The sequence below is a fragment of the Ylistrum balloti genome, unplaced genomic scaffold (assembly GCF_031769215.1).
Source record: "Ylistrum balloti isolate Yb309-2 unplaced genomic scaffold, AGI_CSIRO_Ybal_v1 Utg369732, whole genome shotgun sequence".
NCBI lineage: Eukaryota > Metazoa > Mollusca > Bivalvia > Pectinida > Pectinidae > Ylistrum > Ylistrum balloti.
Genome location: NW_026781946.1, coordinates 382394 through 395729, shown reverse-complemented (window position 1 = coordinate 395729; position 13336 = coordinate 382394). Strand labels below are relative to the sequence as shown.

General features: G+C 35.3%; 1 protein-coding gene across 1 annotated transcript in view; it reads left to right on the top strand.

Annotated features, from left to right (window-relative positions):
* Window positions 1-12894, top strand: part of LOC132542995 (UDP-GalNAc:beta-1,3-N-acetylgalactosaminyltransferase 2-like) — a 68629-nt gene extending 55735 nt beyond the window's left edge. The window contains exons 2-10 of the mRNA XM_060206448.1: window positions 676-744; window positions 1279-1604; window positions 2028-2150; window positions 7434-7518; window positions 8718-8901; window positions 9368-9493; window positions 11244-11403; window positions 11600-11656; window positions 12161-12894. Of these exons, the coding sequence (XP_060062431.1) occupies window positions 676-744; window positions 1279-1604; window positions 2028-2150; window positions 7434-7518; window positions 8718-8901; window positions 9368-9493; window positions 11244-11403; window positions 11600-11656; window positions 12161-12298 (1268 nt within the window). The 3' untranslated portion in view covers window positions 12299-12894. The remainder of the gene's footprint in view (window positions 1-675; window positions 745-1278; window positions 1605-2027; window positions 2151-7433; window positions 7519-8717; window positions 8902-9367; window positions 9494-11243; window positions 11404-11599; window positions 11657-12160) is intronic.
* Window positions 12895-13336: the final 442 nt, after the last annotated feature.

Below are 13336 nucleotides of genomic sequence, written 5' to 3'. Positions count from 1 at the left end.
GGAAACAACCTTCGTGCTTGACAGGCAAGAATACTGAATCAAGGTCAATTAGGAGATTTAAATTAGTATTACAAAATTAGATTTGACATGGTTTGTTTGTGGTTTTTAACAGCAGAACAGCTATGGAGAAAATCAATGGAGTTTTGGTTGACTTTTAAATGTATAATTGATTGCTTATTATTTTTATTTCTGTTACGTTTTTAGCAAAAATTACAACTGATATCATGTGTTGTTCTGTTCGTTGGTAAATGAGTTTAGACCCTGTACCGATGAAGTGATGCCAGAATGATTAAGTATAATCGAAACTTAAACCACTCATTGGATTTACTTTTTTCACTATCTCCCTCTTTACCCACAACAGATATCAAGGTCTCTTTTCCCTACTTAGGAAAATGGGAAATTTACAAACAGTCTTGTTTTATAACATATATCATGGTTGCTCAAGAGACCCAGAATGGATATCATTACGTCTAGGCTGCCTGTAGTTCATTACCTTACTTATTTAATTGTAGCATTGTTTAGGCATTTAGGCTTCAGACTGTAACAATGTTTTACTAGTAAACAGAATAGAAAGTTTTACATGAAATCTAATGGCAGAATGATGAGGTTATACTTCCTCGCTTATAATCAGTTAGATACTTTGCGTGAGATTTTTGTTTATTTTTTCTCGTTCAGTCACCCCATCAACTGCTGGTGGCTTCCACTGCGAACAAGATATGGAAGGCATGTTGCTTGCCATTCAGAGTAATTGGAGTAAAATGTCGTAATTGCCTAACCACTGCAGAATGGTTGGTTTCTCATACTTAATGAGGAAGACAAACCACATGTAATAGAGCTTGTTGAACAGCATAGGTAGGGTGTGCACCTCATGTTGCAGACACTTACTTGTAGCAGGGAGAATGATTCAGTGATTTAATAAGAAAAGTCCCATAATGTAGGATAATTCCTTAAGCACCGTTTAGTGATGCTGAAGTTTATTATGGTATAAATAGGACAGGAGAAACCAACAACTCCAATTTCTCAGCCCCGTTTCTCTGATTAAAGAAATTGGGTGAATGGGCCAAAAACATGGTAAAATTCCAACAATTGTCTTCTTCTGTCTTAGATATGCTTGAAACAAAATCTTTCACTCTTTGATTTTGTAACAGATTCCAGCTATTATATAAAGACATGATCTAATAGCATTTCATGTGTAATTCAGAGTTGCTATACTGATTACTTTCAGTACTAGGTTTCTGGCTTTGTTAATTGCATAAGGGTTTTCATGTCATCCAACAGTAGTAGAAATAACATCTGGACTGTTAAGGCTCAATGGACCTGCTGTTGACTGTAGAGTCACAACACTTGATGGACCTGGTGTTGACTGTACCGTCACAACACTTGATGGACCTGCTGTTGACTGTACCGTCACAAGACTTGATGGACCTGCTGTTGACTGTACCGTCACAAGACTTGATGGACCTGCTGTTGACTGTATCATCACAAGACTTGATGGACCTGCTGTTGACTGTAACGTCACAATACTTGATGGACCTGCTGTTGACTGTACCGTCACAAGACTTGATGGACCTGCTGTTGACTGTACCGTCACAAGACTTGGACTTGTACTCTCGAGGAGATTTCTAGACTCTATGTTTATATAGTGTTTGTATTGTTGTATTGGTGTAACAGCAAGGCTAACCTGTTCTTTATGTTTTTCTGTAATAAAAAAAGAAAATAGGAAAACATAACTTATTAATGTTTCATGGATTGATGATGAAGTGCTGCAATCAATTCCCCAATGGCAGTAGTTGTGGCGGCTACTATAAACAATTCAACTTACATTAACATCAAATGAACACACATTGTCAGTAGATAATAAATAATTTATCTTTTTACAACAACATTAGGGTAAACTACAATAATCAGGCTTTACTATAGGTGAAGCAATCTTGAAACCTATTTTCTTGATTGTGTATTAGATCTTTGCTGAAACTGAAACATCTCATTCTTTATATCACTCAGCAGGGTTTTCCCTATGTTTGCAGGGATTTGAAGGGTACATGAGTGTAGAGTTAGACAGTGACCAAATGGCTGACCTGTACCACAAGCTTCCATCTTTGACTTTTGCAACAGCTGTCAACAATGTGTCAGGTGTCCTCAAACTAAAGGTAAGGAAGACAAGGAGGTGATTAAAGGTAAGGAAGACAGGGAAGTGATTAAAGGTAAGGAAGACAAGGAGGTGATTAAAGGTAAAGGTAAGAAAGACAAGGAGGTGATTAAAGGTAAGGAAGACAAGGAGGTGATTAAAGGTAAGGAAGACAAGGAGGTGATTAAAGATGAGGAAGACAAGGAGGTGATTAAAGGTAAGGAAGATAAGGAGGTGATTAAAGGTAAGGAAGACAAGGAGGTGATTAAAGGTAAGGAAGACAAGGAGGTGATTAAAGGTAAGGAAGACAAGGAGGTGATTAAAGGTAAGGAAGACAAGGAGGTGATTAAAGGTAAGGAAGACAAGGAGGTGATTAAAGGTAAGGAAGACAAGGAGGCGATTAAAGATGAGGAAGACAAGGAGGTGATTAAAGGTAAGGAAGACAAGGAGGTGATTAAAGGTAAGAAAGACAAGGAGGTGATTAAAGGTAAGGAAGACAAGGAGGCGATTAAAGGTAAGGAAGACAAGGAGGTGATTAAAGGTAAGGAAGACAAGGAGGGGATTAAAGGTAAGGAAGACAAGGAGGTGATTAAAGGTAAGGAAGACAAGGAGGTGATTAAAGGTAAGGAAGACAAGGAGGTGATTAAAGGTAAGGAAGACAAGGAGGTGATTAAAGGTAAGGAAGACAAGGAGGTGATTAAAGGTAAGGAAGACAAGGAGGTGATTAAAGGTAAGGAAGACAAGGAGGTGATTAAAGGTAAGGAAGACAAGGAGGTGATTAAAGGTAAGGAAGACAAGGAGGTGATTAAAGGTAAGGAAGACAAGGAGGTGATTAAAGGTAAGGAAGACAAGGAGGTGATTAAAGGTAAGGAAGACAAGGAGGTGATTACAGGTAAAAGTAAGGATGAGACTTAGGGTTTTATCTGTCCTGCTTAAGATAAATGAAAGTAAGGCTTTTGTGAGGCATTCATCGTCCAATCTTGTTTTCCATCTGATTCCAACTTATGTTCTTCTAAAAACTTCTTCTCACAAACCAAATGTTCTGGAATCATGATATATTGCTACAGTATCATGGTACCTGTAGGATATTCTTGACCCTCTCTCTAGGTAGCAACAGCAAACATATCAAAATTCTTCACTATTACACGTCACAAACCAGATTATAATTTTTGCACATATGAACACAGAAACATCTTCTTTTGCTTCAAGAAGGACTCCTGCTTATATAACAAATATTTCTTAATGGACTAAGTTCATGTACAGGAACACTTGAATAACAGAAACACTTCCCTACATGCCTGTCTTCAACAATCATGTCTATCTATACAGTAAAGAAATTTTTTCATAACTAAAATGTTTGTCTTCGGAAGTTTAAAATACAGCCGCCCAACAATGACACCTTTTCTTTGTAAAATGTTTTGTGATGTTACTTATTTCAATTTTAGAAGAACAAAATTGCACTTTTACAGTATGTTTTATGATGACTTTTGAGAGCCTGCACAAATTGGTTTTATTGTCGACAGTGACGCCCATTAAAACAGATCACTGCCACACCAGTAATCCACTAGAATTGCACTTCCAATCCAGTGCCAAACTTTCATGTCCATAAGTCTTTTTGATTAAAAGACCAGGGCTTTTAGAATTATTTTTCTTTAGCCTGAAATTAGTGGAGTCCAGTGCAGCAGAATTGATTGTGAGTTGTCTGTGTGATAAACTTCAGTGACATATCATTTATAATTGAGCATTGCAAACTATTTAATTTTTTTTTAAATTTCATATTGTACCAGGAGCCAATATTTCATACTTTATGCAGTTACCATAAAGCCAGCTTTGTAGATAATGTTTTTGTGAAATCAGCACATATCTTTTTTGTACCTGTAAATAATGACAAGCTTGAAAATTTAAGTTTTATCAGGAAATTAATCTAGCTAGTGATTGTAAAGGAAAGAAGATAATACAAGAATCTAGATGTAAAATCCCTTGCTACACTTTAGTTCAGTTTGCTCTTTATGCCATTTTATAAACTTCAATAACTCAAGTTTTTAAGCCCATCAAATATAGATGGCAGGCTGTTCAAATTGTCCAGCATTTCTGGTCAGTCTTGCATATTGTCCATCGTTAAACTCTTCTCGTTGTCACAATTTCTTGAGAAGTAATTGATGGATCATTCTCTTATTTCATATGAAGGTTTCCCTTGTTACCTTGTTTTTGCTCTTTTGCTTTTTGACTAATCAGAAAACAAAATGGCTGCCAGACAGCCATCTTTGATTTTGAAAATGAAAAGTTGTTAAAATTTAGGACTGATCATAAAAACAAAATTGCTGATATGCAACCATCTTGATTCAACAGTTTAACATGATTACTGCTCCAGGTATTTCTTCAGAGGAATGCATTAAAAGTCAAAGGAAAGAAGAAAAAAGCAATTGAAGAAAAAAAATGATGGATGCCAAGATCCCTCTGGGATCTAATAATTTGCTCTTTGACACAAATTTCAAGTCTGTGGTAACTCAACTCGAGTATTTTGGATAAAGTGATAAAAATACATCCATTAGTAATAACTATAGAGGGAAAAACTCAGAAATATGTTTTACATTTTACATTGGATGGTGGAATAGATTTTCGATTGGACAGAAGGACTAATGGGTTTAAATGAAAATGGTTGAAAAGTGATGTGTGGGATCTTTTTTTCTGTTCCATGAGTGGGCTTTGGGATTTTAAGTGTTTAGGTAAGTGTTTAAGGCTAGATAATTGTTTTGTAGACATTTTATTGAAATTGAAGTCATTTGATACCAGGGAAGGAGCATTTTTTTTTTTGTGAAGTTGAGGGGATGGAGTTAGGTTTTAGATTTTATTTGTTTTTCATTGGTCAACACTTTTGATGAGCGATGGTGTAGGAAAAGAGAGCACGTCTATGCATTCAAACAATTACAATGAAGCGTCTTTCTGCTCCGATTGCTAATGTAATTGGATAACATTTTGCTTTCCTTATTCTAGACATTTCGTAATTCTGTCCAGACATTAATTTAGATAATTCAGGGAACAGTTGCTTTATTCGTTTAATGTCAGTCAATATCCAAACTATTTCTGTTAGATTGTGTACTTTCTCATTGAACTGTTTCCCTTGGCCTATGATGGGCTTGGGAATTAATTTGTTGGTGTGTCCAAACACCTTGGGGAATTAATTTTCACCATTGACTGGTGATTTTCTGAAACAAATACACTAATTAAAGCACCACCAAAGAATTCATTCATGTGCATGCACCATTTAAGGGTCAAGGTCACCATTATGATAATTATCAATCCATTCACTGACATAGCTAACAACTCTGTTTCTTTAGTGTTATCTCTCTGCAAAGGTCAAAAGAATACCTCAAATTGGTGGGTTTTTTCCAAGGTCAAGGACATTGTTACTATTTATAGAAAATTACCAACCAATTTGTTAAGATCATTTAAGTAACTATAATTCTGAGGGTTTTTGATCAAACCTTAATATGGGAATACTTTCAATTAATTTCTGTGTCTGGGTTTTAAGGTTAAGGTTACTGTTTTTATTTATAGAATTGTCAAACACTTACAGACATTTACTAGTTTATGTAATCATTTTAAATTCTGAAACTCAACCGTCATGATTTGGATTACATTCGTTGGAGATTTTGTACATTTCAATCTCACTACATACTCTGTGGTTGATAGACTGCAGAGTCATTCAGTAATATATATACACTTCAACACTATAACAAAATGTGTGTTACAGTAAACATTGAATCAGACAGTTTGTAAGCAATTTCGTTGAGTAAATTCTGGTAAAATATTGATAGAAATTGAAACATTCTGTTTAAATTTTTACCACAGTTAATTTGAGGATGCAAATATTTTTGTTTGTTTGATTTTTATCATTCAACTTGATGGAAGCAATCTTCTTCTTCCAACGCTGTTGGCCATGTTTCTGATCGAATATGAACCAGTCAGAATCAGTGCCATGAACCAATGAAACAATGCAGTCAGTCCATCCAAACACAGTGAACACAGTGTAGCACCATCTAGAGGTGGTGAGTACTGCGGGTAAATCAACAACTCTAAAGCATGATAAACAGTCTAAACACGGTCAATACATACCATTAACACTTAACATGCAATTATCCAGAGCTGATGAGCACTGCTCTTAAAACTAGAATAATTGATTATTTGGCCCCTTATGAAAAAATACTTTCATTTTGTCAAGAAGTCTCCATTTCTTATTCAAGATTTAATTTCACCATGATGACTTTTGAAATTTATTTTTGCTCTGTTTTTAGCAATTTTTGTCAGAATTTCAAGAGCACAGTGTCCCTGTTTTTTTCCTGTTTTTTCCAGACAAACAAATAACTCCCCTTATAACTACAGCTTCTGCTTAAGATTTCAGCTAATGTATGTAGACAGGCTCGCAGTGAAGTCCAGGATACTTAATTTCAAGTGTCCTTAATACAATGTTGATGGTATGAAAGAATTTATGAAAAAATGAATCATATGATTAAAGAGATGAAAGAAGATTGAATTAGCCCATGGGATTATAACTAGAGTGGTTTTCTGTGCAGTAGGAGTCACTTAGTCTCATATATATAATAAATCTAGCTCTACACACGCAACTTCATTCCTAATGGAATGTCTCTTTACACTTCTGGTTCAAGTGAAGAAGAAATAAGGTGAAAAAGCAGGTGAAGTTCTGATTGAATGCTCCGTCTAGTGAGTACGTGTAATGGGTACTAAATCATTTCATTTCAACTTTTTAGATCCTGATGGTTTTTTAGATTTTCATTCAGGAAGAAACGTTTAGCGGTATATTGGTTAGCAGTTATGTTGAGAGGAGAGGCCTGGAAACTATTGAAAGTGACATGAAACATTCTACAGAGCTAGACTCCACAAAGTCATCCATCAGTCACACCACAGTATAAAACCCTTACGTGATCTGTTGATTTTGTTAAAAATATATAATTAAGGGTAAACTCGGTAACTTTGCTCGGTAATTACTACCTGTGATTCCCTTTTACAAGTAACATGTCCTCTTGGCAGGGCATGGTTTGGAATCTTGGTCACAGAGAAGTTTGTCTTCAGGATGAAGATTGCAAGAGTTTTTGTGATCAAAGAAGGAAACAGTGCACTTAATGTCAACCATCGATGAACTAATTTTAGTGCCTTTAAAAGGTGTATTTTTCTCTTCCTGTTTTATGTTTGGTGTAAAAATGTATCTTAATGTGTCATGGTACCGATAATTATTTATTGAATGATGACAAAAAAAAATAATAAAAACAAAATGTTTTATACCCAGGAGCTGTCCAGTAGCAGCTTGGACCTAGTTGGAGGAAAACTTCAGCAACGTGTTCATCTCATGTCTATGATGCTGGCAATCCAAGGTCAGTTATTTTTATTTAAGTATATAAAATTTGATAGACAATTTATCTGAGTTTTTGTGAAATTGATGACTGTCCATAATACTTACTTACAAAATATTTAAATTACCACAGAAAACTTGGCCATTAGCCATTAAGCAAAATTTACCAGCATGATAAAGTTTCACAGATCTGTGTACACTACAACATACAAAGTGGAAGTGCAGATCACCTCTGGGAAAATACTTGAGTTATATTGGGTGTTTAACCCAATCAATTCCCTTGCCAGATAATTATCACAGCTACAATATATGAAGTCAGATGATGTTGGGGTGGGTAAAACAACACTTTATATATAACAGCTTTTACCAAATTTATTATTCAGTGGCATTAAAGGTGACACTGTGAATAGGAGCTAAAATCATCAAACTGTCAGAAAAAAATATAACTGTATACCATCTGTCTTCAGGGAGAAAGTGACTGACATTGTCAGCTTGATTACAAGATATAACATTTGTTGCTTATTAGCAGTGCATTTAAGGAAATTATTCTTATCAAATTTAGGCTCCTCCACCCCTACCCCCACCCCCCATTTTTTTTTTTTTTTTTTTTTTATTTCACTTCATTTGTTCATCTGTTCATCCATCTTTCCTCTTCCTTGCCTGGAACATTTAACTTCAAGAAAGGATCATGAAACATGGGGTGTAAATCAGTTACACTACTAAAGTGATGTGCAGTGTACTCAGATCAAGCCCCACAACCCCTAATATATAGTGTTAATGGCGTTTGTTAAAATTCTGTTTCCATAGCATAACTTTGCTTGCATTTAAGCATTTAAACTAGAAAAATGAGATTTTGGAGTATAAATATTACTTATTTTTGGGAACCATTCATCAGTTCCTTTAATACTGTTGTTTCATCCATTAAGGCACCATTGTTACAGGACTCTTGTGTCATAAGTTCAACGCCTACATTGGACAGTCGCCAGGTACTGACCTCAGGTCTGTGGTTTTTCTCTGGCTTTCCTCCACCAACCAAAACTGGCACATCCTTAAATAACCCTGGCTGCTAATAAGATGTAAAACAACAATAAAACAAACTGTTGTATGGTAAACTGAAGTGTTGGTGCCTGATTGTACGTGGTATACTGCAGGTTTTACTATTTTGCAGGTTTTACTATTTTGCATGAGAAGAAAATTATAACAGTTGAGATTTTTTCACAGAAATGGACTCATTGAGAGAGAGGGTATCAGCACAACATAAAAGGAACAAGTTCTGGAGAAAGATGCGAGAGAGAGTACATTCTAAACTTAACCAAGAGGCAGAAAAATATGGAGACATTTTGATAATGAACATCACAGATGTGTACAGAAATCTACCAACTAAACTTTTAATGTTTCACAACTGGTAAATATTTTTCATATATCATATTTATCCAACAGTATTAACATTTGCACAGCAATGTCACAATATACACTTACTGGAAAGATGCGTGGTGTAAGAGACAATCATAATCATTATGGCGTCACTAATAATTAATGTGGACATAGAAACAGCAATGGTTCATTGTCAAAATGGCTGCTGCATTTGCTTGACTGAACAGTGGATAATGAATTGCAGCATAAGAAAACAAATTGGTAAGGAACATAAATACTTGTATGAGCATTGAACTGTCGTACTGTGGTAATGATGATTTCAAATGAGGCTAGCATGCAATATAATGTTTGCCTGTAAAGATCTGTCATTTATAACAGCAATAAATGCCACAACATGAAGTACAATGCTTAAATAAGCATATGCCAGTAATAAGCCCACCCATACCTTACTGACAGTAATATAGTATTTACAGTTATGTATTTGTTGTTGATTCCAGGCTTTACAACCACATCAACGCCAGCAATGTTTTGAAGACAGATGATGATTGTTTTGTCAATATTGGGAGTGTGATGTCAGCTCTTGATGAGATAGACAAAAGGGACAGAGATATGTGGTGGGGCAGGTACATCTGATACTCCAACTGTCATAACCACTCTAGTGTTTGCTCAAAGCTTAATTCATAGTAGTTAAATAATTACATTTGAGACACAGGTAGATCAACAACACATTGCAATCAAACCTGCCTGTTAATGCCAATCAAGGAACAGGAAAGTGGTCTTTATACTAATTCTAACAGAAAAAAGGAAACTGTGTATACTTAAAAAATTCTAGAAAAAAAAAATCAGAATATTTGAATCGCCGATAATTTCAAAAATCATATTTTGAGGTAATAATAGTTTGTTCGATCTGTAAAAACTTTCAACCTTGATTTTATTATGCTTTAGTGGTCAGTGCATACTTATTAGCTCACCTGGTCCAAAGTACAATGGTGAGCTTATGTTGTACTGTGGAGTCCATCTGTGGTCCATGCATTGTCCATCCATCATCTGTCAACCATTTCAACTCAAAATTGGTCGAGAAAAGCCCAGTAGTTTTTGACAAAGTTTGATCTGGAGCATCCTTGGGTTATTGGAATTCAATTTTTGTTATAAACAGTGGGTGTGGCCCTCTCGGGGCAGAGGGGCAGGGCCCAATAGGGGAAATAAAGATTAAACCTTTACCAATGGAAGGATTTCACCTAAATTTGGTCAGAATAAGGGCAGGAGGCTCTGTATTGTAAATACAATGGACACTGTTGTGGTGGATGTTGGACCAAATTGGGGAAATGAAGATAAAATCTAAAAAACTTTTTCCTCTTTGATACCAATAGAAGTACTTCAATTAAATTTGGTCTGAAGTATCCTTAGGGCTAGTGGAATCAATTTTGTATTAACCATGAGGGTGGGACTAAATAGGGAAAATAAAGCTTAAACCTTTAAATTATTTCTTCTTCTTTACAGGGGTAAAGATTTTAACCAAATTCAGTTTGCATTTTCCTTTGGGCATTGTTTGAGATTATTTCATTTCAAAGCAAGGCCAAGACTAAATTGTCTACCACTTCCTTAGATATGCTGACAGGAAGATATGATAGCATAGGGGGCATCTCCGATGCATTTCTAAAACATAAATGTTTTGTTTGTGATCTCTAAAGTAATTCTTCTTAACTTACATTGTCAGCTTTAAGTTTAATAGAATATGCTACCTATATGTATTTGAGGTTAATTTATCTCGGTTAAGGACGGACATTCTGTAGGGAAAATTTCATTCAAGATTAAGCTGACATTGAGATGTTACAATATGTCATCCAGAGACTGAGGTGCATATATGGATAATGGATTTTATATATGGTGCATGATTTTGTCAAAACTGCAAAGACCTGCATAAAGGTACCATACAGACTGGAGGAGATAGAAGATTCCAGTATTGTAATGACCACTAACAACTAGAATATGACAATTGATAACCATGCAGAAATGACCACAGATGACCATTACTTACCACATATGAAATTAGTAATAACCAATGCTGACTAGTGTTGACATAACTGACCCATGACAATATTTCATGGGGGAGCTTTTTGGAGCCAAATATTTCATAATATGGCCAAAATTCCCAAAATACATAGTTTACACCCTACTGATCAGCTTTCTCCCTAAAATGAGATAAAAAGGCCTTTATCCAAAGGTTAAAAAGAAGCCCTGCATGAAGGGAAAGAACTAAGAAATTACAAACAATAACTATTAATGACCAATGATGACCAATAGTGATAAAAAAATGACCAGTAATGACCAAAGATGACCAGTAGTCTCTTGACAATCTGTTCTTGGTTGTAGTTTCCGAGATCAGTGGTTGGTGGAGCAGTGGGGGAAGTGGTCAGAGCTGACATACACGGCAGATATTTACCCCAGGTTTGCCTGTGGTGTTGGAAACGTAGTATCCAGGGGCATACATACTTGGCTTAGTCAAAATGTCAATAATCTCAAAACTTACCAGGTAAATATTAAAGGGCTATATATTATTTTAACTAAGGACATATATCTATCATACACGTAATCTAGCTATTTCAATTTGAGTCTTCAAAGTGTATTACCTTTTGTAATTCATATAGCTTTGTACTGTAAACATTATTGATAAAATTTCCAGTATAGGGGAAGCTACTCCCATTCTTGTACCAATTCTGTTTTGGCAGGGAGAAGACATTTCAATGGGAATATGGATGTCAGCAGTACAACTGAGCTATATAAAGGTAGAAAACAACATCTTTAGTAGTCTTTTATCCCCTCTTACCCTTACACACTCTTATACAACACTCCATAGCCAACTAAATTGATTAAATTCCTTAGAAATGTTTTTTTACTGATAAATTTCCAATGCATAAGATCAGTCGATAATGTATATTCTATTAAAACATCATACCATTTAGCTGGTAATTTTCATGTTTTTTTGTTGTTTTTTTTTTTTTTTATAAATTTTCTTTTAGATAGATCAAGTTATATTTTAACAAATTTTGTAATCTGGATTTAAAAGGGCACTTAAGACACAGTCACAGTCACATGCCATTATTTCATAGATTATAGTTGGTGGACACATTTACATACCTGTAAATAGCAAAAATATCATCCCTGTGAAGATAATTAGCTATACAGTAGTCTTGCCTTAATGCCTTATTGAAACTCGCCTGCTTGCAAAATTCTGCAAATTGGGAAATGAGAAATAGAATATCATATCTTAGTGTGATTTTACATTACAGGATGATCGTTGGAAATGTGACAAGAACTGTTCTGCCAATTCCTTGGCCATACCTGAACTTTCTCCGCAGGAAGTAAAAAGTATGTGGACTTTCAAGAAAACATGTGGTGATCCCTGTGGATGTGGAGCTGGAGGGTAGACAACTGTGTTTCACAATGTAAAGCAGTGATTACATGACCTTGACATTCAGTCAGGTTCTCCCAAGACCAGGATTTTGTGATGTCCAGATTTGTCCAGGGACTAAGATTGGTAAATAATGTCTGATCTAGGGTACTAAATGCACATGGTATCAGGATGGAAAATGTACAAGGACACATAATATGGTCTGATCAAGGTTACTGAAGGCAAGCTGTATCAGGACAGAGAGAACTTCAAAACATGAATTTCTTTATTCTGAGTTTGTTCAATGCCTGCTTATGCTGTATGATGAAATATAAATGTTGCTGTTGATTTATAGAAGGAGATTGCTTCTTGGAGGTGTTCAACCATTAGCTATGATGGGTTAAGTTTTGTCATACCAAGTTCTTACCCGGTATGCATGTCTGACTTGAAACCCTTGTAAGAGCCTCAATATTAGGAGGTCTGGATGGTTATCATTGTAACCAAATGACTGGTAAGATGGTTTGGGTGTTTGTGACTAATTTGGACAAGAGGCCCCAAAGGCCTTGACTGTTTGTTACGTCAATACTGACCACTGATATCATCAACATCAACTAAAGAACAATCTTAACTATAATAAAATAATGAGTAAATATGTGGATTTTTTCTGTAATAAGGAACACATTTTAAACAGAATTATCATCTTGAGGATACTTGATATCCCTATACAGATGTAAGAAGTTTACGTAATATTTCAGTCTCTGTGACCTAGACAGTGACATGTATGACCACAAATTTCTCTAGAGATGTATAATTCCTTTGTCACGTCCTGTTTATCTTAATATCAGTTCCTGATACGTTTTCTATTCCTTTGTAGTTTCATAGAATTTGGTTCACAAATTACAAGGTTAGGAGCAGCAGCTTGGAAAAGACTTTGTTCAGTCATAGCTTTTCTTTTGGTTACCATGACAACCAAAGTTTTTGAAAATAGTACCAATGCCAACCCATAAACCAATTGTTAGCTTCATTTGGCAATACCTAAATTTTAACCAATCAAGATCTTCCATTATGTTTCCAT